General features: G+C 37.9%; 1 protein-coding gene across 1 annotated transcript in view; it reads right to left on the minus strand.

The window, feature by feature from the left end:
- Positions 1–19,928, minus strand: part of Mgam2 (maltase-glucoamylase 2 (putative)) — a 90,672-nt gene extending 70,744 nt beyond the window's left edge. Inside the window, exons 1-5 of the mRNA XM_047562092.1 lie at positions 19,823–19,928; positions 7,385–7,464; positions 1,265–1,388; positions 1,050–1,159; positions 555–709 (exon numbers count right to left, since the gene is read on the minus strand). Coding sequence (XP_047418048.1) covers positions 555–709; positions 1,050–1,159; positions 1,265–1,388; positions 7,385–7,464; positions 19,823–19,928 — 575 coding nt within the window. The remainder of the gene's footprint in view (positions 1–554; positions 710–1,049; positions 1,160–1,264; positions 1,389–7,384; positions 7,465–19,822) is intronic.
- Positions 19,929–26,886: the final 6,958 nt, after the last annotated feature.

Raw genomic sequence — 26,886 nt, forward strand, 5'->3', positions numbered from 1 at the left:
ATGATCTCATTGCCCCTAGCAAAAGTGGATATTTTGATCCTCTTTTTATGGACAAGGAAACAGATGCTGACGGGATTTGCAGCCTTCCATCAGAAGGCTGACTGCTTTTCCAATGCAAGAATTTGAATACAATTTTTCTGACATTAGTTCTTAAATATTCTCTAGTATAGCTTGTGATGTATCCTTAAAATGTGGGTAGGTGCTTGATGATGAGATTCACAGGAAATAATGCTTTGGAATGATAAATGATGAAGTTTAAGTTCCAGTATGAATGATAATCCAAAATAATAAAATTCCCTATTTCATAAATGCAAGTGAACCATAAGCATATATATATTTATATATCATGTAGCTCAGCAAACTACTACATTGTGTTTTAGTATTCTTTACTCTATGATTATGACAGATTTCCATTCTTCATAAGTTATAGTAAATAATTTTTCAGTTCTTTGAAGTTCAAGCATTTTTCCAGGCCCCACTCATCTTACTATGTCAAAATGATTGATATGGGGACACTATATTCAAAGATGTACGAAGACTATTGAAAAGCTTACAAGACTCTTCCGTTGCTCTTCCTCATTATTCTGATGCTAAAGGGTTTGTCAGTGACCTCTACGTGGTAGCTCAAACTGGAGATATCGGCAGTGCCATTAAGCAAATTGATGTTTTCAGAGGGGACTTCATAGCGGATCGCATTGAAATCAGTGATCTGTCAGAAGAAAAACAGAAGGGACAGTTCCAGGTAAGACCACTTCCTTGTAGAATTATCAAAGTTATCCCCTCTCCAACAGCTCTCCACAAGAATTAGCCTCTAACTCTTGACTCCCTGGTTCCTAGTCTGTAAAAACAAATCACCGCCATCATACATTCCCTGTCACAGAAAATGTAGCCTGCACACTCCAGGCAAAGACTGCTGCAGAGAGAAACGGAGGTGTTTTCTGCCTCTGCGCCTTGCATGGTGTGTGGTGAGTGTGGACCGGGGTGGGGCTCTGCTTTCTTCAGGCATGTGTTCAGTGGTAACAACAACCTTAAGACGACCTTAAACCGACCTTAAAACGAAAACGACTGGACGTCTGAAATTCAGCTGTGAGGAGGGCGTTGGCGACATCACTTCCAAACAGAGATGGGGACGGCAACTTTCTCAACTGGGCAGTGAACCCTAGGGTGGGAGGCAAAGATCAAGAGGGAGAATTTTAGCTTTCATTTTGCAGCTATCTGGGCCACAAAGAGTTGTGCCCTGGGACCACATCAGGGCAGCGCTTACCTGTGCTTGTATTTGTTTGGCCCCTGCTGACTTCATAGCCCCAGTTTCTGGGGAAGAAGCACCTAGGGACATTGGTCTCTGCCACAGAATTCCAGCAGCACTTATATTGCCTTCTGCAAGTGTCCTGTAATAACACAGCTGGCATTGTAAAAAATGAAAGAGAGAGAGTAGTATTTGTCTATTCATTTATGACACTCCTTATTCCAAGGAGAATGTAAGATCATAATTACCTTCCTTTACTTATTTATTCTTCATTCATTCATAGAGTTATCCAATATTGATTTATTATCTCCCAGACAAGAAACTCTTAAGAGATAAATAAGATACAGTTTGTGCCTTCAGAAAACTTAACAGTCTAGCATTAACTCAAGACAATTAAAACAGCAATTACAGACTGATGAGCTAAGTGCTCCAATAGAGTTTGCTTAGAAGCTGAGCAAACTCACACACTGGCCATGGTACAGGATGGTAGGTAGGCTGAGGGTAGGGTGAAAAGGGCTTATGGATATTAAAATGGTAAATCCATTCCTACAACACCAGAAGGTCTTAGACAGGTGAACAGCAGAGTGGTATTCCAGGCAGAGAAAGCAGCAACGCATGATAGATATACAGAAAACCCACAAATATATTGCTCGGAGAACCCTGAATAAGAACAGTGAGTACAGGAAGATCAAGGGAAGCAGGCACACTAAGCTATCAGCCTAAGTCTGCGGAGATTTGGAGGCAGAAAACATTTAAAGAACTTCCCCACCATATTCTGTTCATAAATATAATGTCTGAATTGTTCTTATTAAAGGAATGTATTCAGTTTAGATTATTTTTTTTTAAAAGTATGTCACAACACTATGCATTTGAAAAAGTTAAACTGACAAGTATTTTAAATGCCAACATCTGAATTGCTGGGAAAGGCCACAGTATGAATATAATTTAAATCAACAGTTCATACTATTATGAAAAAGCAATCATGTTATAACCATATAATCATTTAAGTACTTATTAATTCTCCTAACATCAAATTGGCCTTTTTGCCTCATTCTTTTCAGATAACAAGAAGACTGGAGATATCAATGGAGACAAAATTTAGGGATTGGATAACTGATGTCCCTAAGTCTGAGACAGACATAGAGCACCTCAGTCACCCCAGAGACTAAAGTCTGTAAAGTTCAAAAGGTTAGTTTCATTGCCATAAATTGTTTCAAGGTCTACAAACCTAATAAAAAGCAATAAACATTCAGATAAATATAATGTTTTGTGTGTAATCTGTTCTAATATCCTTCTGTCAGTCCCAGACACCAAAGGTCAAATCTTGGGGACAATTATTTTCCAATCCTTCAAACTCCATATTTCTTCCCCACTTATTTGGGAAGAGAGAGATGGAAGCAATATCACTTCCTTTCTTTTTAATTTCTATGGTCACTGCAACAAGAACTCTCATAAATTCATGCCTAGTCTACTGTGTTGGCTAAAAAGTCTCCTTGTCTCTCTATTCTTGCCTTAGCACCAAATCTTTCTAAAGAATATTCTTTGGCTGTCTTCCAAATAGAGGTCATGTTATTTTTCAATCAGACATTACTGACTAAAAGAATTTAACAATTGGAAATTGACTTGGAATTATATAGTCCACCTTCTTTTGAATGCGAGGATTTCTTCAGGAGAGTCTCTGATAAATCCTTAAATTATGTAAATGATGTCTTGCTAACTTCTAAATTCAAGAAAGCCCACTTTTGTATTTAGTACTTACTACAATGGTATTTCTTATGTTTAGATAATAGCCTCCAGAAAGTTTCATTTTTCAAAGCTATGGTGGTTGCATCTTGCATTTTAGTTACTATCTCAAACAATACTGATATTTGAGAAAGGAAAAATGAAACTTGGTGCTATGAGATAAGGAAGGGAAGGGAATATGCATTGGCAAAAATGCTGAAATTATTATCATTCATAGGTACCATCACAATTTCAGAAAAATTAAAAAGACGACATACAAATGAAGATAATTAGTAAGCAAATTTAAGAGAATTTCTGGTTGTAAGATGAATATTCAAAATATCAATTTAAACACAAACTACAGATAAACAGAAATTTTAGTCTTAAAATAGCATTTAAGTAGAATCAAATATTAAATTGTTAAAAATAAATTAAGTCACACATGAAGGATTAGGCATTAAAACTGATGCATGAAAGAACAAGTATCCTGAGGCTACTATAAACAAGTACCAACAGATTGGATGACACAGAATGAAAAAATACATTTCTAGAAATATAACCTACCAAGATTGAATCATGAAGTAAGAAAATACGAACAGACCAACAATGAGAAAGAAGATGGAGTCACTAAAAGGAGGGGCGACTGGGAGTAGGAAAGTTAGTAGAATGAATCAGACATGACTCTCCTATTTCACATATGTTCATATGTGAGTGTACAATCGGTGTAATTCCACATCATGAACAACCAGAAGACTGGGAAGTTATACTCCATATATGTAAAATATGTCAAAATACATTCTTCTGTCATGTATAAAAAAATAAAAAATTTGAAAATTAAAAAAAAAATGTAAGCAACGTGAAAGATGTCTAAACCAAAAATTTCAAAATTAGCACTCTGAATAAAATGAGAGACATACCTTGTTTTTGGATTGTTCTATTTGGTAAAAATTGCAATTCTTCCACATATAAAATCACAATTGAACTGTTTTGTGACAAAATTGACAAACTGATTCAGAAGTTTAAAGCCCAAAGAATTGGACAGGTGCTATTGAAGAAAAATAGAAATGATTTGGTGGACTTATAAGATCACACCCAAGAGCTATTAACAAAGTTATAATAACTAAGGTAGTGTGGTATTGGCCAAAGGACAAATCAAGCAATTTAACAAAGTGAATTCCAGAAGCAAATCTACACATATAAACATATAATTTACAGAAAGATGTCACTACAATAAAAAAAGGTATAGTAGTCATTTCAGTAATTGGTGACGGAGTTATTAAAAATTCAAGAAGACATTTTTTCTGGACACACACACGTATACGCACACATGATAGATTGATTAAAAATCTAAATTTGAAAAAATACAATAATGATGTTCTTAGACAAAAAATGGGAATATGTTTTTCTGACTCTCTTTGAAGTAGGAAGGAATTTTTAAATAGAATACAAAATGTACTAGCCACTGATAAATTGATGAATTGGACTACATTAAAATTAGGAACTATTTTTAATCAAAAATTGACCATTAAGAATGTTAAAAAACAATCCATAGAGTAAGATAAGATATATATCTTTAAAATTTGTATATCTAACAAAAGATTTGTATCCAGAGTACATAAATAACTATAGAGTGTAAGTAAAAGATGAATAGTCCACTAGAAAACCTGGGAAAAAATTTGAAATATTACAATATGATCATCCAACTTATTCAATAAACCTAATAAAAGATGTTTAGCTTCATTAATCATGAGGGCTGTGAAAATTAAAACTACAGAAGTGTTACATTAATAAAAGAGAAAACATCAGGACTTGTTAGGACACAGAGCAACTGAACTCTTACATACTTTTACAGGAAATGTGAGTTGGCTTAGATATTTTGAAAAATTGTTTGGCAATATCAACTAAACCTAAACATGTATATATCCCTATGAATGAAAAATTCCATTCCTAGGTATAGAGTCAATGAATTCCTTCCCCATGTTCCCAAAGAAACACGAACTATGCTGTTCTTTGCAGCACCATTCAAATATTTCCCATATAAAAATTCACAAATGCCTATCAGAAGTAGACAGTATAAAAATATTGTGGTGTATTCACACAATGGAATACCATGCAGCCAAAGGCATGTAGGATCTGTAACTTATCCCAGCAATGGAATGAGTCTCATAAAAATAACATTGAGTTTAAGATTTATTTACTACAACTGCAAACTTATAAATTTGAAAACAGAGAAGAAGTAGACAGCTTTCCATAAAAACATTAACAGTGCTACTACGAACATTCTGGTATATGTCAGTGGGAGAATGGTTAAAAGACTGTAGTACATGCATTCAATGGAACATCCCTCAACAATACAAATCATCTGCTACTGTATATGTAACACTATTGACGAATCTGAAAATCAAGCTGGATGAGATTTTACACTATGATTCCATTTATATGAAGTCACGCAACAAGCAAAACTGAGCTCTGGTGGAGATGGAGGGAGTACAAGTGCAGTAACCACGGAGGAATGTCAGGAGGGCACTTCCTGGGGTGATGGGAATGCCCACATTTTGGCCGTGATTTGGGTTACATGGGGTGTCATCAAGGTTTCAACAAGTTGTCCTAGAAGTTGTGTGAACTGTAAAACTCTTCAGATTTGCATGGCACATATCTAAAGACAAAAACTATATGCAAACATTCAGCTCTTGCTAAAGGTTTATATGATGAGAAATTTATGGAACTGAAAAGTGGTTTCTGAAATGTACTTTCAAATGCATAAAATAAGATGGATGGATGGATAGAGTGTAGGATAAACCAATACAGATGAGAAAACAAAGTAAAATATTAAGGGTGGCATGTAAGTGGTAGATAATGGATGTTACTGTAACATTCTTTCAATTTTTTTTCTGTATGTTTGAAAATTTCATTATTAAATTGTTGGAAAGAAAATCTACTCCCCCCCTCCTTTTTTTTTCTTGTTTTGTACTTTGAAGCTTCATGGTGACAATTTTTTTCAAGTTTTTAATTTTTTGTTCTAATTAGTCGTACATGACAGTAGAATGCATTTATACATTTTGATAGACCATACATAAATGAAGCATAATCTCTCATTTTTCTGATTATACAAATTATAGGATCACCTCAGTCATGCAGTCATATATGTACATGAGGTAATAAAAAGAACTCTCAAAAATAGGACTATGAAGATAGCTCCTAATAAAAATAAAGTAATTCTCCTAAGTTAGCAGCCAACATCATACTTCATGTTTGACATGTGAAGAATTTCCACTGAATTCAAGCATAAATAAAGGTTGCTAACCATCAGCACTTAATTTATATTACTCTGGAAGAACTGAAATGTGCAGTTGGACATGTGAATGAATGAGGTATAAGCATTAATGCAGAGTAAAATTATTATTTGTCTGAGATATAATTGTAAAATTAATAAAGAATTACAAAAATCTTTTTTCTGGGACCAATGAAAATATCTGGTTGACCAATTACATAATAAATATAATAGAAATGTGTAAAAATAATTTAAATTTTTTGAAATTTTAGTAATACATATAAAATAACAGTAAGAAAGGAAGTATTATAATAAAAGGAGCATTGGTTAGAAAATATAATAAATATATTTCCTATGAAAGCTAAAAATCTGAAATACATGAGGAAAGTTCATTATTCATATGCAAGTAAACATAAGAAACAAAATTCATTTAAAGCATATATTTGTATATATTCATATGCATGTATTCTTATATATATTGAAATGGAGAGACTATGCTTTTAGAATAGGAAGAATCAAAACCATTAAGATGTCAATATTGTTTAATTGAACCCCAAAATTCAGTGTGGTTCTAATTAATGCCACAGAAGGATGTTCTGGGATATAGAATGCAGAATACAGGGTAAACGAACAAATCTAAATGTATACGACCTTCTTGACAAAATCATAAGTTACAACCAAGCAGGGTTCAGAGTTGATATTGTGTGGAAGCCACACATGTTCCCTGGCATCCCTGTTGCCCGTATCACAGTGCCAGAAGGCTCCTGTTGAAACAGTTTACCCGAGTTCTGGAAATGGCTCTGCCCTCCACATGTGCCTGAGAGCCTCATTCTCAAGGAATGCGTAGACTAGACGCCAGCATTTACCCTTTCCACAGCTCACTTTGGAACCACACTTAGGAAGCATTCCACAGTTGTGAATTCCCTCCACTTTGGGTTTTGAATTTTATCTCCTCTGATACTTGTCTTTTCTCTATGCTGCTTCCCTCATTTCCTTAGTGTCCCTGTTAATTTCATAAAGGCAAAAAAAAGAAGTAACTCCAAGCAAATGGCAGACCCATAAGCCACTTCACACCACTCTCTCCACACTTAACATCTCTTTTCAATAAAACCCAATGAGCCCAGCAGGAACCTCATTCTTCTGACCTCTGTCACGGCCTGTCCGGGTGCGCAGTCTATCCTTTCTGCCTGAGAGATCTCTGGGCACTCTGGAATAAATGCAGACTCTGCGTAGAAATTAAAAGACAAAAGTTGAATATTTTTAGTATGCTCACAGCTCCAAAAAAGGTGGCAAAATTACAAACTTTCAGTCAATTCTTCCATCAAAAAAAAATCACTGGTAGCTGGTATCCTTAACAATTCTCCAAGAGCTAAAAACGCTTGTCTTCTTCTTCTCTCTTTTTATTTTTTGTTGATTTGTTTGGTTATTGAATATATAATTCACATACCATAAAATTCTATCTTTTTTAATTATTTTATTTTATTTGTTCTAATTAGTTGCACATGATGGTAGAATGGATTTATATATTTTGATAGATCATACATAAATAGAGTGTAATCTCTTGTTGTTCTGATTATACAAATTGCAGAAATTCTCCTTTTAAAGCATTTAAGTCAATGGTCTTCTAATATTCTACAAAGTTTCACCACCAGGAAGCACTCTCTAATTATAGAACTCTTTCATGATCCTGAAGAAATCACACACTCATGAGTGACGGCTTTCCATCTGCCTTTTCTCCTAGTCCCTGGCAAACACTAATCTGTTCTCTGTCTCTGTGAATTTGCCTATTCTGAGCATTTCTTTCAAAGGGAATCATAAAGTAAGTGCCTCTTGTGCTTGGCTTCTTTCACCTGATGTGAAGTTTTCAGAGTAATATCAAGTAATAGACTTTCATTTCTTTTCACAGTTGAATCCTATTCCCTTAAGTAGATACGACACATTTTGTTTACACATCAGTTGATGTACATTTATTTTGTTTCCACTTTTTTACTATTTACATGTAATTCTGCTATAAACATTCATGTAAAAGTATGTGAATATTTACAATTCTCTTGGTTATGTACCTGAAAGTGGAATTGGTAAATCTTACATCCTACTCTAACTTTTTGAGTAACTTCCAAACTTTTTTCCAAAGTGGCTGCATCATTTTACATTCCTAAGAGCAATGTATGAAAATTACTACTTCTTTGGGACCTAAAAAGTACTCGTTATTTATTTTTTATTATAGTCATCCTGGCATATGTGAAATGAAATCTCACGTTTTAACTTTTCCAAATGACTTATGATGTTGAATATTCTTCAAGGTCTTAGGGTCATTTGTAGATCTTCCTCGGAAATGTATCTACTTAAATCATTTGTTCATTTGATTTTTTAAAAAATTTTTAATTGTAGCATTTGTTTATGTATCCTAGGTTTAAGCCCTTATCAGATATTTCATTTGCAAATACATCTGATTCTGTGGGCTATCTTTTCACTATCTTGATACTATCATTTGAAGCACAAAAGTTTTCATTTTTTATCAAGTCCAGTTTGCCTATTTTTGTTTCGTTATTGTGTTTTGTGTATCATCTGTCAAACTGTTGCCTGATCCAAGATTACAAACATTCAGACCTATATTTTCTTCTTAGAGATTTTTAGTTTAGGGTTTTATGCGTATGTCTTTGATCCATTTTGAGTTAACCTTCATATATATTGTAAAGTAGAAATTCAATCCCACATTTTTGCATATGAATATCCAATTGTCTTACACATTTGGTTTTTTTCACTTGTTTGTTGGATTATGTTTGCTTTTGTTCGATTCACTTCCAACAAACTTTGATGTAGACAGGGAAGATATTATTGACCCTATAGAAATATACACAACTGCTCAAATGTATTCTTCTTCTAGGCTTTATCACCTTTGTTTACCCTTCTCCTACACAACAACAAACTAAGTAGGACTGGGTCCAGTGGGTTCCAAGAACCATCCAGGGCACTGGATCTGGCCTGAACTTTCAGGCCCTGAAGTTACTGTGGAGGTAATAGGACTGTGGGTGTAGACTACCTTTCCACCATCCCTATTGACTCGCACACTAGTGTATGCCTGTATCTGTTTTAAAACTAGATTAAAGACTTAAACATAAAGCCTGGAACAATAAAAATTCCTTGAATAAAACATAGGAAAAGGTTCATGGCACTGGAATAGCCACAAGTATAGGCAACAGAAGCGAAAGTAGTAAACTGGGTCTGCACCCAACTAAAGCGCTTCAGCACAACAGAGGAAACACTCAGCACAGGGAAGAGGCAATCTAGACGATGGGAGAATGCACTTGTTGTTAGGTATAAAGCAACCTTCCTCTCCCGCTACAGGCATCACCTGTCAATCTGTGTTAAGCCCGCCTCTCCCGTTACAGGAATTTCCGGCTTATGTTGCTGTAACCTTCCTGCCCCCTCCCCCACATTCCGTTCCAATATGTCATTGGTCCATCAGTCAGTCTGTAATAATTCTCCTCCGTGATTGGTTCCTCCCAGCCCGCGAAATTCCAATACAAAGAACCGTGCGCCATCTTCTTTTCTCTTTCCCTTTCCTCTTTCCCCCGAGCGGACATGTTTTGTCCGCTTGAATTAAAGTTCCTCGTGTGAGACCTGTATCTGCGGAGCGTCTTTTCTGGGAGTTATCGACGAACCAAAACTGCTCCCTTTACATCTAACTAACACTTGTAAGCCATATATACCACAAGAAGTCAATTTCCAAATAATATAAGAAATTCATAAACCTCGATGGCAAGAATGGGTTAAAAACTTGAACAGATATTTTTCCAAGAAGACATACAAATAAATGGCCAACAAGCATGTGAAAAGATGCTCAACATTTCTAATCATCAGGGAAATGCAAATTAACATGGTAAGGAGATATTACCTCACTCCTGTTAAGATGGTGCTTATCAAAACAGAACAGAAGACAACAACTCATAGTTTAAGTTCTGGTATTCTGATACCTCCTGCATCACTCTCTCTCATGATTGCTTTGTCTACTCTGGGTCTCTTATTCTTCCAAATGAATTTCATGATTGCTTTCTCTATTTCTATGAGGTACGTCATTGAGATTTTAATTAGAATCAAATTGCATTGAATCTGTACAGCACTTTTGGTAGTATGGCCACTTTGACAATATTAATTCTGCGTATCCAAGAACATGGGAGATCTTTCCATCTTAAAAGGTTTTCTTTAATTTTTTTCTATAGTGTTCTGTAGTTTTCATTGTAGAGGTCTTTCACCTCTATTGTTAGATTGATTTCCAAGTTTTGTTTTGTTTTGTTTTGTTTTGTTTGTTTTGTCTGAGGCTGTTGTGAATGGAGTGGTTTTCCTAATTTCTGTTTCAGAGGATTCATCACTGATGAATAGAAATGCATTAGACTTACGAGTGTTGATTTAAGATCCTGCTACTTTGCTGAATTCCTTTATTAGTTCTAGAAGTTTTCTGGTGGAGTTTGTTGGATCATCTAAATATATAATCATGTCATGGGCAAATAGTGATACCTTGAGTTCTTCTTTTCCTATTTGTATTCCTTTAATTTCTTTGGTCTCTTTAATTTCTCTGACTAGAGTTTCAAGGACTAAAAACAGCATGGTGTTGGCACCAAAATAAACAGGTAGACCAATGGTACAGAATAGAGGACACAGAGACAAACCCACATAAATACAGTTAGCTCATACTAGACAAAGATACCAAAAACATACAATGGAGAAAAGATAGCTTTTCCAACAAATGGTGCTGGCAAAACTGTAAATCCACATGCAGTAAAATGAAATTAAACCCCTATCTCTCACCCTGCACAAAACTCAACTCAAAATGGATCAAGGACCTAGGAATTAGACCCAAGATCCTGCACCAAATAGAAGAAAAAGTAGGTCCAAATCTTCATCATGTTGGCTTAGGACCACACTTCCTTAAAAGCCTCCAAGAGCACAATAATTGAAAGCAAGAATCAATAAATGGGATGGATTCAAACTAAAAAGCTTTTTCTCAGCAAAGGAAACAATCAATAATGTGAAAAGAGAGCCTACAGATTGGGAGAAAATCTCTTCCACATGCACTTCAGATAGAGCACTTATCTCCAAAATTTATAAAGAACTTAAAAAACTTTACACCAAAAATACAAAGAACCCAATCAATAAATGGGCTTAGGAATTGGGCAGACACTTACAGAAGAAGATACACAAGTGATCAACTAATACATGAAAAAGTGTTCAACATCTCTAGTAATTAGAGAAATGCAATTCAAAACCACCCTAAGATTTCATCTTACTCCAATTAGAATGTCTATTGTCAAGAATATAAGCAAAAATATGTGTTGGTGTAGATGTGGGGAAAAAGATACACTCATACATTAGTGAAGGGGTTGCAAATTGGTGCAGCCACTCTGGAAAGCAGTATGGAGATTCCTCAGAAAACTTGGAATTGACCCACCATTTGACCCAGCTATCCCACTCCTAGGTTTATACCCAAAGGATTTAAAATCAACATACTACACTGACACAGTCATGTCAATGTTTATAGCAGCTCAATTCACAATTGCTATATTGTAGAACCGACCTAGATGCTCTTCAAAAGATGAATGGTTAAAGAAACTGTGGTATGTATACACAATGGAATATTATTCAGTCATAAAGAATAAAATTATGGGAGCCAGTGCAGCGCAGCGTACTCCGGCACGCAAGCAGATTCAGGGACCAGGATAGGGCAGCCAGAGACTTCCCCAAGTAGCCTGGACCCCTGCGGTGGGAGGTGCCTTTCAAAGCTAGCTTCTCAGACCAGACCGCCCAGTGAGAGGTTTTCTACGTAGAACCAGCAACAAGCCCCCGAACCAACGGAGAGATTCGATCCGCAAGCAGCCTCTGGGATCAGGGCAGGGCAGCCAGAGACCTCTTCAGGTGGCTCTGCCCACTCCGGCCGCAGGCTCTCTTCACGGGGCGACCCAAGATGGCGGCCTAGAGGGTGACTGCACCCCCAGTCGCTCCAGAACCCAGGAGTTAAGAAGGGGAGGCATTGAGAGACTCGGACTGAAATAGAGCCACAGGTAAGTCTGCTCACTGGGTAAAGCTCGGCCCGGGTGGCAGGCCCAGATAGAGGTGGCTTATCGGAGCCGGGCAGGGCAGCTAGAGTCTTCCCAAGGTAGCCTTCCACACTCCGGCAGTGGGCTCCTCCCACACGGCCAGCTGCACGGTGCAGGCCCACAGTGAGAGCATTTCCGCACAGAGCCAGTTCCAAACCATGGAACCAGTAGGGGGCTAGGGACAGTTTTCTTCGGATGCACTGCTTTATCAGATTCCTCCAAGACATCAGGCTACTGAAGGCTGGGAGGTGATACACTGGAAATCTACCGGGACACTATAAGCCAATAGCGGAAAACTGCAATATCTCAGGGTCCCACTAACAGCTGACCAATATGAGAAAACAAGGGAAGAAAATGTCCCAAACAAACCTAGATACTACATCAATAAAACCCAATGACAGCACAGCAGAAGAAATGTCAGAAAGGGAGTTCAGAATGTACGTAATTAAAACGATCAGGGAAGCTGATGAGGAGATGAAAGAGCAAATGCAGGCATTGAAGGAGGAGATGAAAGAGCAAATGCAGGCATTAAATGATCGCACCAATCAACAGTTAAAAGACCAAATACGGGAAGCAAGAGATCATTTCAATAAAGAGTTAGAGATACTGAAAAAAAACCAAACTGAAATCCTTGAAATGAAGGAAACAATAAACCAAGTTAAAAACTCCATAGAAAGCATAACCAATAGGATAGAACACCTGGAAGACAGAACCTCAGACATTGAAGACAAATTATTTAATCTTGAAAGCAAAGTTGGCCAAACAGAAAAGATGGTAAGAAATCATGAACAGAATCTACAATAATTATGGGATATCATGAAAAGGCCAAATTTAAGAATTATTGGGATTGAGGAAGGCTTAGAGAAACAAACCAAAGGAATGAACAATCTATTCAATGAAATAATATCAGAAAATTTCCCAAATCTGAAGAATGAAATGGAAAACCAAATACAAGAGGCTTATAGAACTCCAAACATACAAAATTACAACAGACCCACACCAAGGCACATTATTATGAAAATACCTAACATACAAAATAAAGACAGAATTTTAAAGGCCGCGAGAGAAAAGAATCAAATTACATTCAGAGGGAAACCAATAAGAATATCAGCAGATTTTTCAATCCAGACCCTAAAAGCTAGAAGGGCCTGGAACAACATATACCAAGCCCTGAAAGAAAACGGATGCCAACCAAGAATCTTATACCCAGCAAAACTTACCTTCAAATTTGACGATGAAATAAGATCCTTCCATGATAAACAAAAGCTAAAGGAATTTACAAAAAGAAAGCCAGCATTACAGAACATTCTCAGCAAAATATTCCATGAGGAAGAGATGAAAAACAACGATGCAAATCAGCAACAGGAGGCGCTAGCCTAAAGGAATAGCCAAATAAAGGAGAAACCAAATCATGTCAAAAACAAATATGAGTCAATTGACTGGGAATACAAATCATATCACAATAATAACCCTGAATGTCAATGGCCTGAATTCATCAATCAAAAGACACAGACTGGCAGATTGGATTAAAAAGAAAAATCCAACAATATGCTGCCTGCAAGAGACTCATCTCATAGAAAGAGATACCCATAGACTAAAGGTAAAAGGATGGGGAAAAACATACCATGCACACGGACACAGCAAAAAAGCTGGAGTATCCATCCTCATTTCAGATAATGTTGACTTCAAACCAAAACTAGTCAGAAGGGATAAAGAAGGATATTTCATACTGCTTAAGGGAAGCATAAATCAGCAAGACATAACAATCATAAATATCTATGCCCCGAACATTGGCTCATCCACGTACGTCAAACAAATCCTTCTCAATTCCAGAAATCAAATAGACCACAACACAATAATACTAGGCAATTTTAACACACCTCTCTCACCACTGGATAGATCGTCCAAACAAAAATTGAATAAAGAAACTATAGATCTCAACAACACAATCAGCAATTTAGACTTAACGGACATATATAGAATATACCATCCAACAAAGAACGAATACACTTTCTTCTCAGCAGCACATGGATCCTTCTCTAAAATAGACCATATTTTATGCCACAAAGCTACTATTAGCAAATACAAGAAGATAGAGATACTACCTTATACTCTATCAGATCATAATGGATTGAAATTAGAAATAAATGACAGAATAAAAACAGAAACTTCTCCAATACCTGGAGATTAAATAATACACTATTATACGATGAATGGATAACAGAAGACATCAGGAGGGAAATAAAAAAATTCTTAGAAGTAAGTGAGAACAAAGACACATCATATCAAAATCTCTGGGACACTATGAAAGCAGTACTTAGAGGAAGATTTATTTCATGGGGCGCATTCAAAAAAAGAAGTAGAAATCAACAAATAAACGACTTAACACTACAGCTCAAAGCGCTAGAAAAAGAAGAGCAGACCAATACCAAAAGTAGTAGAAGACAGGAAATAGTTAAAATCAGAGCCGAAATCAACGAAATCGAAACAAAAGAAACAATTGGAAAAATTAACAAAATAAATAGTTGGTTCTTTGAGAAAATAAATAAAATTGATAAACCCTTAGCCACACTAACAAAGAGAAAGAGGGAGAAAACTCAAATTACTAAAATTCGGAATGAACAAGGAAACATCACAACAGACACGAGTGAAATACAAAACATAATTAGAAGCTATTTCGAAAATCTATACTCCAACAAAACAGAAAACCTCGAAGACATCAACAAATTTCTAGAGACATATGAACTACCTAAACTGAACGAGGAGGACATACACAACTTAAATAAACCAATTTCAAGCAATGAAATAGAAGAGGTCATCAAAAGCCTACCAACAAAAAAAAGTCCAGGACCAGATGGGTTCTCAGCCGAGTTCTACAAAACCTTTAAAGAAGAGCTCATTCCAATACTCCTCAAACTATTCCATGAAATAGAAGAGGAGGGAACCCTACCAAACTCGTTCTATGAAGCCAATATCACCCTGATACCTAAACCAGACAGAAACACATTGAGGAAAGAAAATTTCAGACCAACATCCTTAATGAACATCGACGCAAAAATTCTCAACAAAATTTTAGCAAATCGCATACAAATATATATTAAAAAGATAGTGCACCACGATCAAGTGGGTTTTATCCCAGGGATGCAAGGTTGGTTCAACATTCGGAAATCAATAAATGTCGTTCACCATATCAACAGACTTAAAGTTAAGAATCACATGATTATTTCAATAGATGCAGAAAAAGCATTTGATAAAATACAGCATCCCTTCATGCTCAAAACACTAGAAAAAATTGGGGTAGTGGGAACATTCCTAAACATTATAAAGGCAATCTATGCTAAGCCCATGGCCAATATCATTCTAAATGGTGAAAAACTGAAAGCGTTCCCCCTAAAAACTGGAACAAGGCAGGGATGCCCTCTTTCACCACTTCTATTCAACATCGTCCTTGAGACTCTAGCCAGAGCAATCAGACAAACCAAAGAAATTAAAGGGATACGAATAGGAAAAGAAGAACTCAAACTATCCCTGTTCACTGATGACATGATTATATATTTAGAGGAACCTGGAAATTCCACCAGAAAACTTTTAAAACTCATAAGTGAATTCAGTAAAGTAGCAGGTTACAAGATCAATGCTCATAAATCCAATGTATTTTTATACATAAGTGATGAATCTTCAGAAAGAGAAATTAGGAAAACTACCCCATTCACAATAGCATTGAAAAAAATAAAATATTTGGGAATCAATCTCACAAAAGAGGTGAAAGACCTCTACAATGAGAACTACAGAACACTAAAGAAAGAAATTAAAGAAAACCTTAGAAGATGGAAAGATCTCCCATGTTCCTGGATAGGCAGAATTAATATTGTCAAAATGGCTATACTACCTAAAGTGCTATACAGATTCAATGCAATTCCAATTAAAATCCCAATGATGTACCTCGCAGAAATAGAGCAAGCAATTATGAAATTCATCTGGAAGAATAAAAAACCTAGAATAGCTAAAGCAATCCTCAGTAGCAAGAGTGAAGCAGGGGGTATTGCAATACCAGATCTTCAACTCTACTACAAAGCAATAGTAACAAAAACGGCATGTTATTGGTACCAAAATAGACAGGTAGATCAATGGTACAGAATAGAGGACATGGACACAAACCCAAATAAATACAATTTTCTCATACTAGACAAAGGTTCCAACAATATGCAATGGAGAAAAGATAGCCTCTTCAACAAATGGTGCTGGGAAAACTGGAAAACCATATGCAATAGAATGAAATTAAACCCCTTTCTCTCACCCTACACAAAACTCAACTCAAAATGGATCAAGGACCTCGGAATCAGACCAGACACCCTGCATCTTACAGAAGAAAAAGTAGGTCCAAATCTTCAACTTGTTGGCTTAGGATCAGACTTCCTTAACAGGACTCCCATAGCACAAGAAATAAAAGCAAGAATCAACAACTGGGATAGATTCAAACTAAAAAGCTTTCTCTCAGCAAAGGAAACTATCAACAATGTGAAGAGAGAGCCTACAGAGTGGGAGAATATCTTTGCCAACCATACCTCAGATAGAGCGCTAATTTCCAGAATCTATAAAGAACTCAAAAAACTCTACACGAAGAATACAAATAATCCAATCAACAAATGGGCTAAGGAAATGAACAGACACTTCACAGAAGAAGATGTACAAGTAATCAACAGATATATGAAAAAATGTTCAACCTCCCTAGTAATAAGGGAAATGCAAATCAAAACTACCCTAAGATTTCATCTCACCCCAATTAGAATGGTGATTATCAAGAATACAAGCAACAATAGGTGTTGGCGAGGATGTGGGGAAAAAGGTACACTCATACATTGCTGGTGGGGCTGCAAATTAGTGCAGCCACTCTGGAAAGCAGTGTGGAGATTCCTCAGAAAGCTTGGAATGGAAACACCATTTGACCCAGCTATCCCACTCCTTGGCCTATACCCAAAGGACTTAAAATCAGCATACTACAGAGATACAACCACATCAATGTTCATTGCTGCTCAATTCACCATAGCCAGATTGTGGAACCAACCTAGATGCCCTTCAGATGATGAATGGATAAAGAAACTATGGCATATATATACAATGGACTATTACTCCGCAATGAAGAATGATAAAATTATGGCATTTGCAGGCAAATGGACGAAATTGGAGAATATCATGCTAAGTGAGATAAGCCAATCTCAAAAACCTAAAGGACGAATGATCTCGCTGATAAGCGGATGAGGACATATAATGGGGGGTGGGAGGGGTTAGCATTAGGTTTAGGGTTAGTTTTAGGGTTAGGGATAAGGAGAGCGGTAAGAATGAAGGAAAGAAGGACTGTATAGAGGGAAAAGAGGGGTGGGAGGGGTGGGGGGGAAGGGAAAAAAAATAAACATCATTGTCCTACGTAAACGTATGATTAAAAAAAGAAAAAAAGAATAAAATTATGGCATTTTCCAGTAAATGGATGAAGTTGGAGAATATCATGTTAAGTAAAATAAGCCAATCCCAAAAACCAAAGGCTGAATGTTTACTCTGATAAGCGGATGCTGATACATAACAGGGTCAGGGGTAAGGGAAGAATGGAGGAGCATTGGATTGTGTAGAAGGAAATGAGGGGAGGGGTGGGGACGGGGAAGGAAAGATGGAGGAACGAGACGGACATCATTACTCTTTGTATATGTATGATTACATGAATGGTGTGAATCTACATCATGCACAAGCATAGAAATGAAAAGTTGTATCCCATTTGTGTACAATGAATACAATGAATCAAAATGCATTCTGTAAATATTAAAAGAAATAAAATTTTAAAAATACAACAACTTTGGGTTGGCATAAGATGACACGGAAACCCTGGTACACCATTGGTGGGAATGCACTGTGCTGCAGTTGCTATGGAAAACAGTATGAAGATTCCTTGAAAAGTTAAAAATAAAACTACCATAGGATCCTTCATTACCACTTCTGAGTCTTTATCCAAAAGACCTGAGTCAGAAACTTGAAGATATATCAGCCCTTCCATGTTATCTGCTACATTATTCACAATAACCATCACGTGTAAACAACCTAAGTATCCACTGATGTACGAATGGATAAAGAAAATGCGGTGGAATATTATTCAGCCTTAAAAATAAATCCAGTAATATGTCACAACACAGATGAACCTTGAGGACGTTTTCTAAGTGAAGCAAGCCAGTCACAGAAGGACAAACACTGCATTATTCTTCCTACATGAAATATCTAAAATAATTAAACTCACAGAAGCAAAAAATAGAACAGTGGTTGCCACACATCAGGGGAAGGGAAATCATTACAAAATATGTCTAACATTTCAGTTGTCCAAGGTAAGTTTTAGAGATCAGATACAACATGCTATTTTGCAGACTGAAAAAAAAAAAATCACTAGAGAAAAGGCCTATATATAAAAGAGTTGACAGCTGAACTACCCTGGAAAAATCAAAGTGTGTTTCAGCATGAATACAGGTGTGGAGATCTAATTTTACATGAAGTAAAAGAAACTACTTATTCACATGCACTGTATAGAAATCTCATGGGAATTGTTAGCTCCAACAGAGAGAGAGAGAGAGAGAGAAAGAGAGAGAGAGAGAGAGAGAGAGAGAGAGAGAGAGAGAGAGAGAGAGAGAGAGGAGTAGGAATAGGATCAAAGTGGTTTCTATCAATGAAATTCAATTCATCTTGGAAGGCTGGAAGTTTTCCTAGGAGGTGCCATAATGCTTGCTGTGGAGGGTGGTGGAAAGACTGAGCAGGTCAGGTCGGGCACCGCTATTGGCACAGCTTCTTTTCACTGTATGTTTAATCCACATCTGTAAAGAGTTTTATCTAGCAGAACAAACTCCCAAATTCAGTTTTAATTGAAAATAGACTTTTGTATGACATATGCCATTTTATTATTTAGATTATACTAATATATACATGGAGGGAAAAAGATAATTTGTTTGATATTTGTGTGTGTGTGTGTGTGTGTGTGTGTGTGTGTGTGTGTGTGTCGAGGATTGGGGGAGAGAACCGTTTCAAAGGCACCTGTGAAGAAATCATAGGTATTTCAGCCATCCTATGGGCTAGAGGCTAACTGCAATTGATATACCCTCAGCTTGCCGGTGACCTGAAGTCCTTTTTCATAATGTGATGGAGTTGGGCACCTTTGACTTGGCTGTTCATTCTCCATGAGATTTCTATCACTTCATGACTCTGGCATGAAGGGCAGGCATTTGGTGAATCTAATTCTGCCTCCTTTAATTACAGCAAATGGGGTTTGAAGACCCTGAAAATCACTAATATTCAAGGTTTCGTTCCAAACAAACGACTTATCTTGGAGACCGACGTCAATTCATTGTGTACATGGGTTTTGAATGCTGCAGTGTGGAGGAGTAATAGAAGGATCTCTTATTATCAGAGAGGGACTTCCTTACCCCTCCTTCCAACCCGCAGCCACCAGATTTCCCTTACCTGAAGGTTGCTCCAACACAAGCACCAACAAGAGAATATCCACAACCACTACAATCAGCACGAAGATGAACAAAAGGACTTCCAGTACACTGAGTTTCCTTGCCATCTAGATGGACACAGATAACTGGATTAAAGCAAACCACAGGGCCCTGAGGGAACAGACGGGTGCTATGATTAAAAGGTGAACTTGTCTCTGAGGCAACCTTGATGATCAGCATCCTCTTTATGTACTACTCTGTGTACTTTTAGGGCTCTTACCTTCTTGTCCGCGTAGATATTGAGTCTTGTCCAGGGAAAAGTATATCAGACATAAAGAACTGGAGAGAGAAAGAGTGGAGCCGCATCCTGAATATAGAGGGATGAGGGGATGCAATGGCTCCTGAAGCCCTTTCAGATGTCACTTGACCTTCACACTCACTCTGCAGTACAGTGGAGGCTACACTTAGGGGAAAGAAAACAGCACAAGCCGAATCCACATCTTTTTCCAATCCCTGTGGCATGATGTTGAGGTGTTTAACTGCTTAGAAGTCACTGGTCCTTTTCAGAATCTGGTGACAAAAATAAACCTGACCTCGATCCCCAGCATAATGCTCACTCACATGTGCATGACACAAAAACTCATACAAGTTTGTGGTTCACAGACTCCTGAGGACCATGCACAGACCCCAGTGTTAAGATGTGGGTTGTGCAATGGGAATCAGAGGGCGTGCGTGCTTGTTCTGGTTCTCTCAGTAACAGGCGGGCTGCTTGCCTGTTGGGACCTGATTCTTCATCTACAAAAGTGAGGTCAGGTTGTGGATGTCTTCCCACCTCTGCTGTCATTCCGGGGAATCACATTCATGTGCCTCTCGGTCCAGGACAGCTGCCAACTTCAATGGCTTTTGTCCCTACTTGGCATCCACCATCCCCTCGTCTTGGCTCTACCCTGGAATTCTCCATTCCCCTAAATTGTCCCCCTCTGAAATTCTCCACCCTGCTTTCCATTTACTGGTTACAAGCTTACATACTTGGCTCTCCCATTGACATTCTTCAGTTTTCCTTATTCTTTGAGACCTTCTTCTTCTCCCACTTCCCTTGGTTCTCTGAGCCCTTCCTGACTTTCATCCCTACCTGAGCGGGGCCTTGATATCCACTATCCAACTTGCCATGGCTCTCATCTTCCTTGTCCCCTCATCTAGTTGCATCTGTGGGACATCGCCATCCAGTCAAAGCTCTGCCTCTGTGCTAATACACTGGCTTCAGGTAGATCCCGGTGGGGCTTTTAATCCCCCCAAAATAGCTGGGCCTGCACACTGACTGACCATCTGACCAGATCCTCTCATTTTCACAGGAACGATTTTAAAGAGTGATCCTTCTTTCCAAGTCCAACTTCATTCATCTACACTCTTACTTTTAACCAATATCATCTCTAATGTCAAAGTGACCATTTTGCAGATATTATCTTATCTCCCTGTTCCTCAACTCAAGCTTTTCTACCCCCCAAAAATGTGCATAACTATAGACAAAATTTGTATGTTTCCCCCTCTGTTCTCAGTGGAAGGATTTTTCCTGTCATGCTGGAACCTATTCAGCTCTCACAATCACTGAATTTCTCCAAAATTTTGTTTCACCAATTATCCCTCCTCTTTCTTACATGGTCAAAACTCTCCCTCCAAACTTGCTATTATCCCTCATAGATGCATTCTTACGTATCCTAAACTGTTGATGATTCTATGTTCTTCTCTTTCATTTCAACTTTCTTTTCCCTTGTGTAACCAACCTTCCAAAAAGATAATTACACACTGTCTTGATTAGCTTCCTCATGCTTTACTGGCATGAATGCATTTCCTTCATTCCACTGAAACTGCTCCTGCCAAGGCCACCAGTGACTTAACTGCTAAATACAACAGACTCTGTCTTAATCATCCAGCCCTATCAACCACTCCCTCCTCCTCGAAACTCTCTACCTATTTGTATCCCTGATATCATTCAATCCTGGTTTTCTACCTACAGTTCTGGTTCCTTCTCAATTTTCTTTGATTTTCTGTTAAATGTGGATATTCTTCATATTTTCATAGAATTCCCCTTTTGAAACTGCCCACTCTCCCTGAGTGATTCCCACTACTCATGTGACTTTATACATCTGACAGCAATCCAACCTGTATTTGTAACCCAAAGATTTAGATTCACACATTCAATGGCCTGTTGGAGTCTCACTTGAGTGTCCAAAGGACTCAACCAAAACAAACTTTTTAGACATGAAAATATCCCTCCCCAACCCTAGTCCCATCTTTTGCCAAATGGGTTGCACCTCAAATAATTAATAATTTATTTTAAAATTAAAAAAAAAAAAGCTGAGGATCTTTTGACTCCTCTCTTTGCCAGTTCTAACAGCCAGTTCAGGCAGAACACTTCCCGATATCTTTGGTTCATTTCCCCAATGACCCAACACAAACAGGGTCATTAGCAACTTGTATATTCAAGTCTTAATTGTTCTCTAGATAAACTATAAACCTGTAACCTTGGGACCAAAGTCCTCATGACACCTCCTCTGCCCAGGCTCTTTTCTGTGTGCGCAGAGAATTTTCTGTCTTTTGTTTTTGTTTTTATTTTACTTCTCCTCTCACTTTACATTTCCCTGAAACTATGCTCCTCTCCAGCCCAATGCCAGGACCATTCTACAGATATTTTCATTAAGTTCAGTTTTTAAATGAGGTAGCCTTTAGGTTAATGTGCAGTTATCCATGAAAATATGTTCTTTAATACTGAAATGGAGGCAAAGAAGCAAGAATCAACAAATAATTTGCCAAGAGGGGTTTGGAGAGATCCCTTAGCTCTTGGAGAAATTGGGGCTGAGGAAGAGAGGTTTTTTAACTCTTTTATCCTAATAACCTAAACCTGTCAGGTGTCTCTCTTTGAGCCTAAATGATTCCAAAGATTTCCTCAATTCCCCACAAACTACATAGCATGTTCTATTCTTATTGTTATAGTCCCATAAAATCCGAACATCAAAGTTGATGAGGCAGGCATCTCCATTCCCATGTTATAGACGGATACTAGGGAATTTTGTCTAACTACGATTCGTGGTGGAAATAAGGCAAACTCTGAGAACCATAGCTTCTTAAATAGTATTTGCGTAGTTTCTTCACAGTATCTTCCAGGCCTCAGAGCCTAAAGACCCAGAGGGTAAATCTCCAATGGTAGAATTTCAGTCACTGAAAAGAGTGGGAGGCCCCTACCCTGAATATACACACAGCCCATAACTCACATCAAACATGTTGGTCGTCAGTTATCGTCCTTTCCCAAGCCTTATTTCTTTCTATAGGGAGATGGTTCTTTCCAGCTTCTGCAGACCAGAAGCAGGTACCTCCTTTTACTGCTTCTTAGTCCTTCTGAGAAGCAGGCTCACCCTCTGGGGGCAATCAGTCATTTTCCTGCCATCGGAGCTAATGTCCTCCAGGCAGAGCATCAGAGTGGGGATTACTGTAGGTAGAATTCTCCCTACTTAGAAACTCTTCCTGCTCAAATCTGGGGCACATTTACCTTCCCATGAATCCGTGCCACCTTCTAGATTCCAGAGGATTTCGTCTGTTCTTGCATGGCTTCTCCCAGTGAGAAAGGGACATCCCACTGTAGACCTCCCCATCTGTACACACTCACACTCACACACACACACACACAGTCTCTCCATCCAAGATCTCATCTTCATACCTCACCTACTATGGAAAAGGAAGAAAACATCAGGTCCAGAAGAAAAGTGAAGGCCTGCAGATCATTAACCGAGCAGGGGACAGGAAAATTTACAAAAAGAAAGGGACCTCTTTTTTTCCCCTTGAGATCCTATGAGAAAGGAATTCCTTTCCCAAGGCACCACCTGCATGGGCAAAAGTACTCACCTCATAGCCTGGTGTCTTTCTTTGCTGTGGCTCTCACTGAGGCACAGTGATTCATGAGGAGCACTGGGCAAAGGTGATGGGTTGATGGAGACAGCTTCTGCCAGGATTGATTTACTGCCCCATAAAGTTGACCAAGTGGGAGGAGGGAGTGCATTTTCTAACAGACCATAAAGCAGTCCTTGCTCTCCCTGTGACAAGGGAGAAAGCTCCATTTGTTAACGAAAGGGGAAGGCTTGGTCTGTTCCTAATCTCTCTCCCTCTGTATTCCTGTTCATATCTGATGACTGTTTGTCACCTTGTTGTGCTTCCTTATCTGCTCATATAGCCTGAGGAGCTCCAGAGCTAGGGTCTGGTTCATGTTTTCCTTGGTTGTACCTCCTGTGGTTATCACTCTGCCCCACTCTCATAGATATTTCTCAAATGTGTACCTATTTGTTCAATTAGTGAGGAAAAAAAAATGAATAGTTCTTGGTTTGTCACATTATTTTTCCATTTCCTCCTCCAAAGTATGCTTATTTCAACTCATCTTTTCATTAATTAGGTACACCTTCCCCCCAATTATTCCAAATAAGCAAAGCACCATGAAAGTAGAAATTATACAATCATAAAGTGGAAAGGCACCTCTAGTAGATATTTGTTGGGTCCTTTGCATAACACCTTAAAAAACTTAAGGAATTTCTCACTTTAACAATTTTGTTTCCCCAAGAAAAAGATTAGGAATTACTTTTCACAGTCTCCCTTTCAGAGGCAAGTGACCTGGGCTCAGAAAACAGACATCCTGCCTGTGAGTGGTCTAGATCCCGAAGAAGGTGTAAAGGAGGTACCATATGAAATCCAGGGTGGAGGGGAGATGTCATGTTTCAGGGGAAGCAGGGACCAGGAACCTAGGGGCATCCTCTCTATGCTGAGTATTGGAAGTGCACCAGACAAATGCTACAGGCAGAGGCCTTTCAATCTCCCACAGGGTAATCTGGGCATTGGCCCTGTCTACATAGCCTGCAAGGTTGATTATTTAGCTCCCGTGAGTTCAAATGAGTCACTAATATCTCTACAATTTTTCTTTACAAGTGGGATATGTTTTTATTGAGATACAATTCACAAGGCATAAAACACATTTGAAGGTTACAATTCAGTGGATTTTACTGCATTCACAAAGTTGTGCAATCATCGCTACAATCTAATTCCAGAACATTTTCATCCTATTCCCTTCTCCCCTACCTCTGGAACCATTAGTCAATGGTTTGTCTCGATGGGTTTGCTGATTCCGAATTCTTCATGTAAATAGAATCATACAATATGTGGTCATTTGCCTGGGTTTTTTTAAGTTGGCATGCTGTTTTCAAAGTTCATCCAAGCTGTTGCTGGTACCAGTGCTTTATTCCTTTTGATGTCTGGATAATAGACATGGTATGAATATGCCACATTATTTTTATCCATTCATCATTGATATGCGTCTGGGTTGTTTCCACTGTTTGGCTCCTATGAGTGATGCTGCTATGAGCATGCATGTGCAAGTTTTGGTGTAGCATGTATTTTCTGTTCTTTAGGGTAGGAATTGCTGGGTTCCTAGGGATGAAATTCCTGGGTTTTATGGTAATTCTGTATCTAACTTTTTGAGGAATGGTAGAAAATTTTCCAACATAGCAGTACCATTTTACAATCCCATTATCTCCAGTATTCTGTGAGGGTATAATAGTTCTTTGTATGGCATCTGTGAACCATAAGTGATGATGCCCATAGTAGTCCTGTGTTTGATTCAAGTGCTCCGTATATAAACACACACACACACACACACCCACATCACAAACAGTCTAGGTTTCTGTATTTCTGAGTTTCTGGAATGACAGATTCATGTCATCTTTTGCCCCAGTACAAGGTAGCCTTTGTTAAAGAGGGAATGTACCTGTATCTCTTTTCACATTGAGAAGAAATTTTGGCAAAAAATCAAGAAAGGAGATTTACCATTACACAAGAGCCATCTATTTTTACTTTTAGCTCCTCACATTCTGTGTTTATATGTGATATCATTTACATTACAATGGCGACACAATTCAAATGAATCGATAACCCATTTCCTTAAGTGCAGAAAATAGCTAATTTCACCATTCCATCTCACTCACTAGCAGATGGAAAATATTAGGTCATCTGCTTGAACTGAGCAATAAAAAGGTAACTGGAATATTTTGAAGCATAGAATCAAGCATGTGACCCAGTTTCTTCCAGTTGCTAGTTAGCAAGAAGGGATGGTAAATTTAGCCACTGGAAGATCTCAAAGCAAGCAGATGGTTGGAATCAACTCAGAAACTAACAATATGAATGACCCTCAGCTTTCAAAGCACCATCCTTCCAGGTCAGATGCAAAACTCTTAATGATTCAACTGCAATGACAAGAACAAGGGAAAGTTGGTGAGATTCTGACCTTATCTGTCAAGGCCAGTACAACCTTATCTTTGTAGACACATATGACAATTAATGTTAGTTATTAATGAATTAATGAATTAATGAAGTTCCCCATTTAAATGAAAAGATTAGAACTGCTATATTTTATTAATTTTGGCATGCCTATAAAGAGATAAAGTAAAATTATGTGATCTAGAATCAGAGAATATGTCAAAAAATAAGAATTCAGGGCTGGGGAGATAGCTCAGTTGGTAGAGTGCTTGCCTTGCAAGCACAAGGCCCTGGATTCAATCCCCAGCACCGCAAAAAAATAAAAATAAAAAATAAAAAATAAATAAGAGTTCAAACTTTCCCTTAGTAGCTGGCCACCAGGAATTATAAGTGAAGGTCCGTGTTGCAGGGGCTGCTTCAGGTAACCACAGATGGACATGACTCCATGTGAAGTGGTTCTCAAAGCGTGGCCTCAGAACCAGCTCCTAGGAGCCAAGAGACCTTTTCAGGGGAAACAGGGTAAAACAATTTTCATCAAAATACCAAAATAATGTTTTCTCTTTTTACTGTCTTTCTCTCATGAGCCCAAGGTAGAGTTTTCCCAGAGGCTGCATAACATGAAATCACAAAATATTGAATATAGAAAAAGATACAAGACAGACATCATTACCCTATGTTCATGTATGATTACATGAATGGTATGAATCTACATTGTGCACAACCATAGAAACGAAATGATGTACCCCATTTGTGTACAATGAATCGAAAAGTAGTCTGTAAAAAATTAAAAGATAAATA

This window comes from Sciurus carolinensis, chromosome 8 (assembly GCF_902686445.1).
Source record: "Sciurus carolinensis chromosome 8, mSciCar1.2, whole genome shotgun sequence".
NCBI lineage: Eukaryota > Metazoa > Chordata > Mammalia > Rodentia > Sciuridae > Sciurus > Sciurus carolinensis.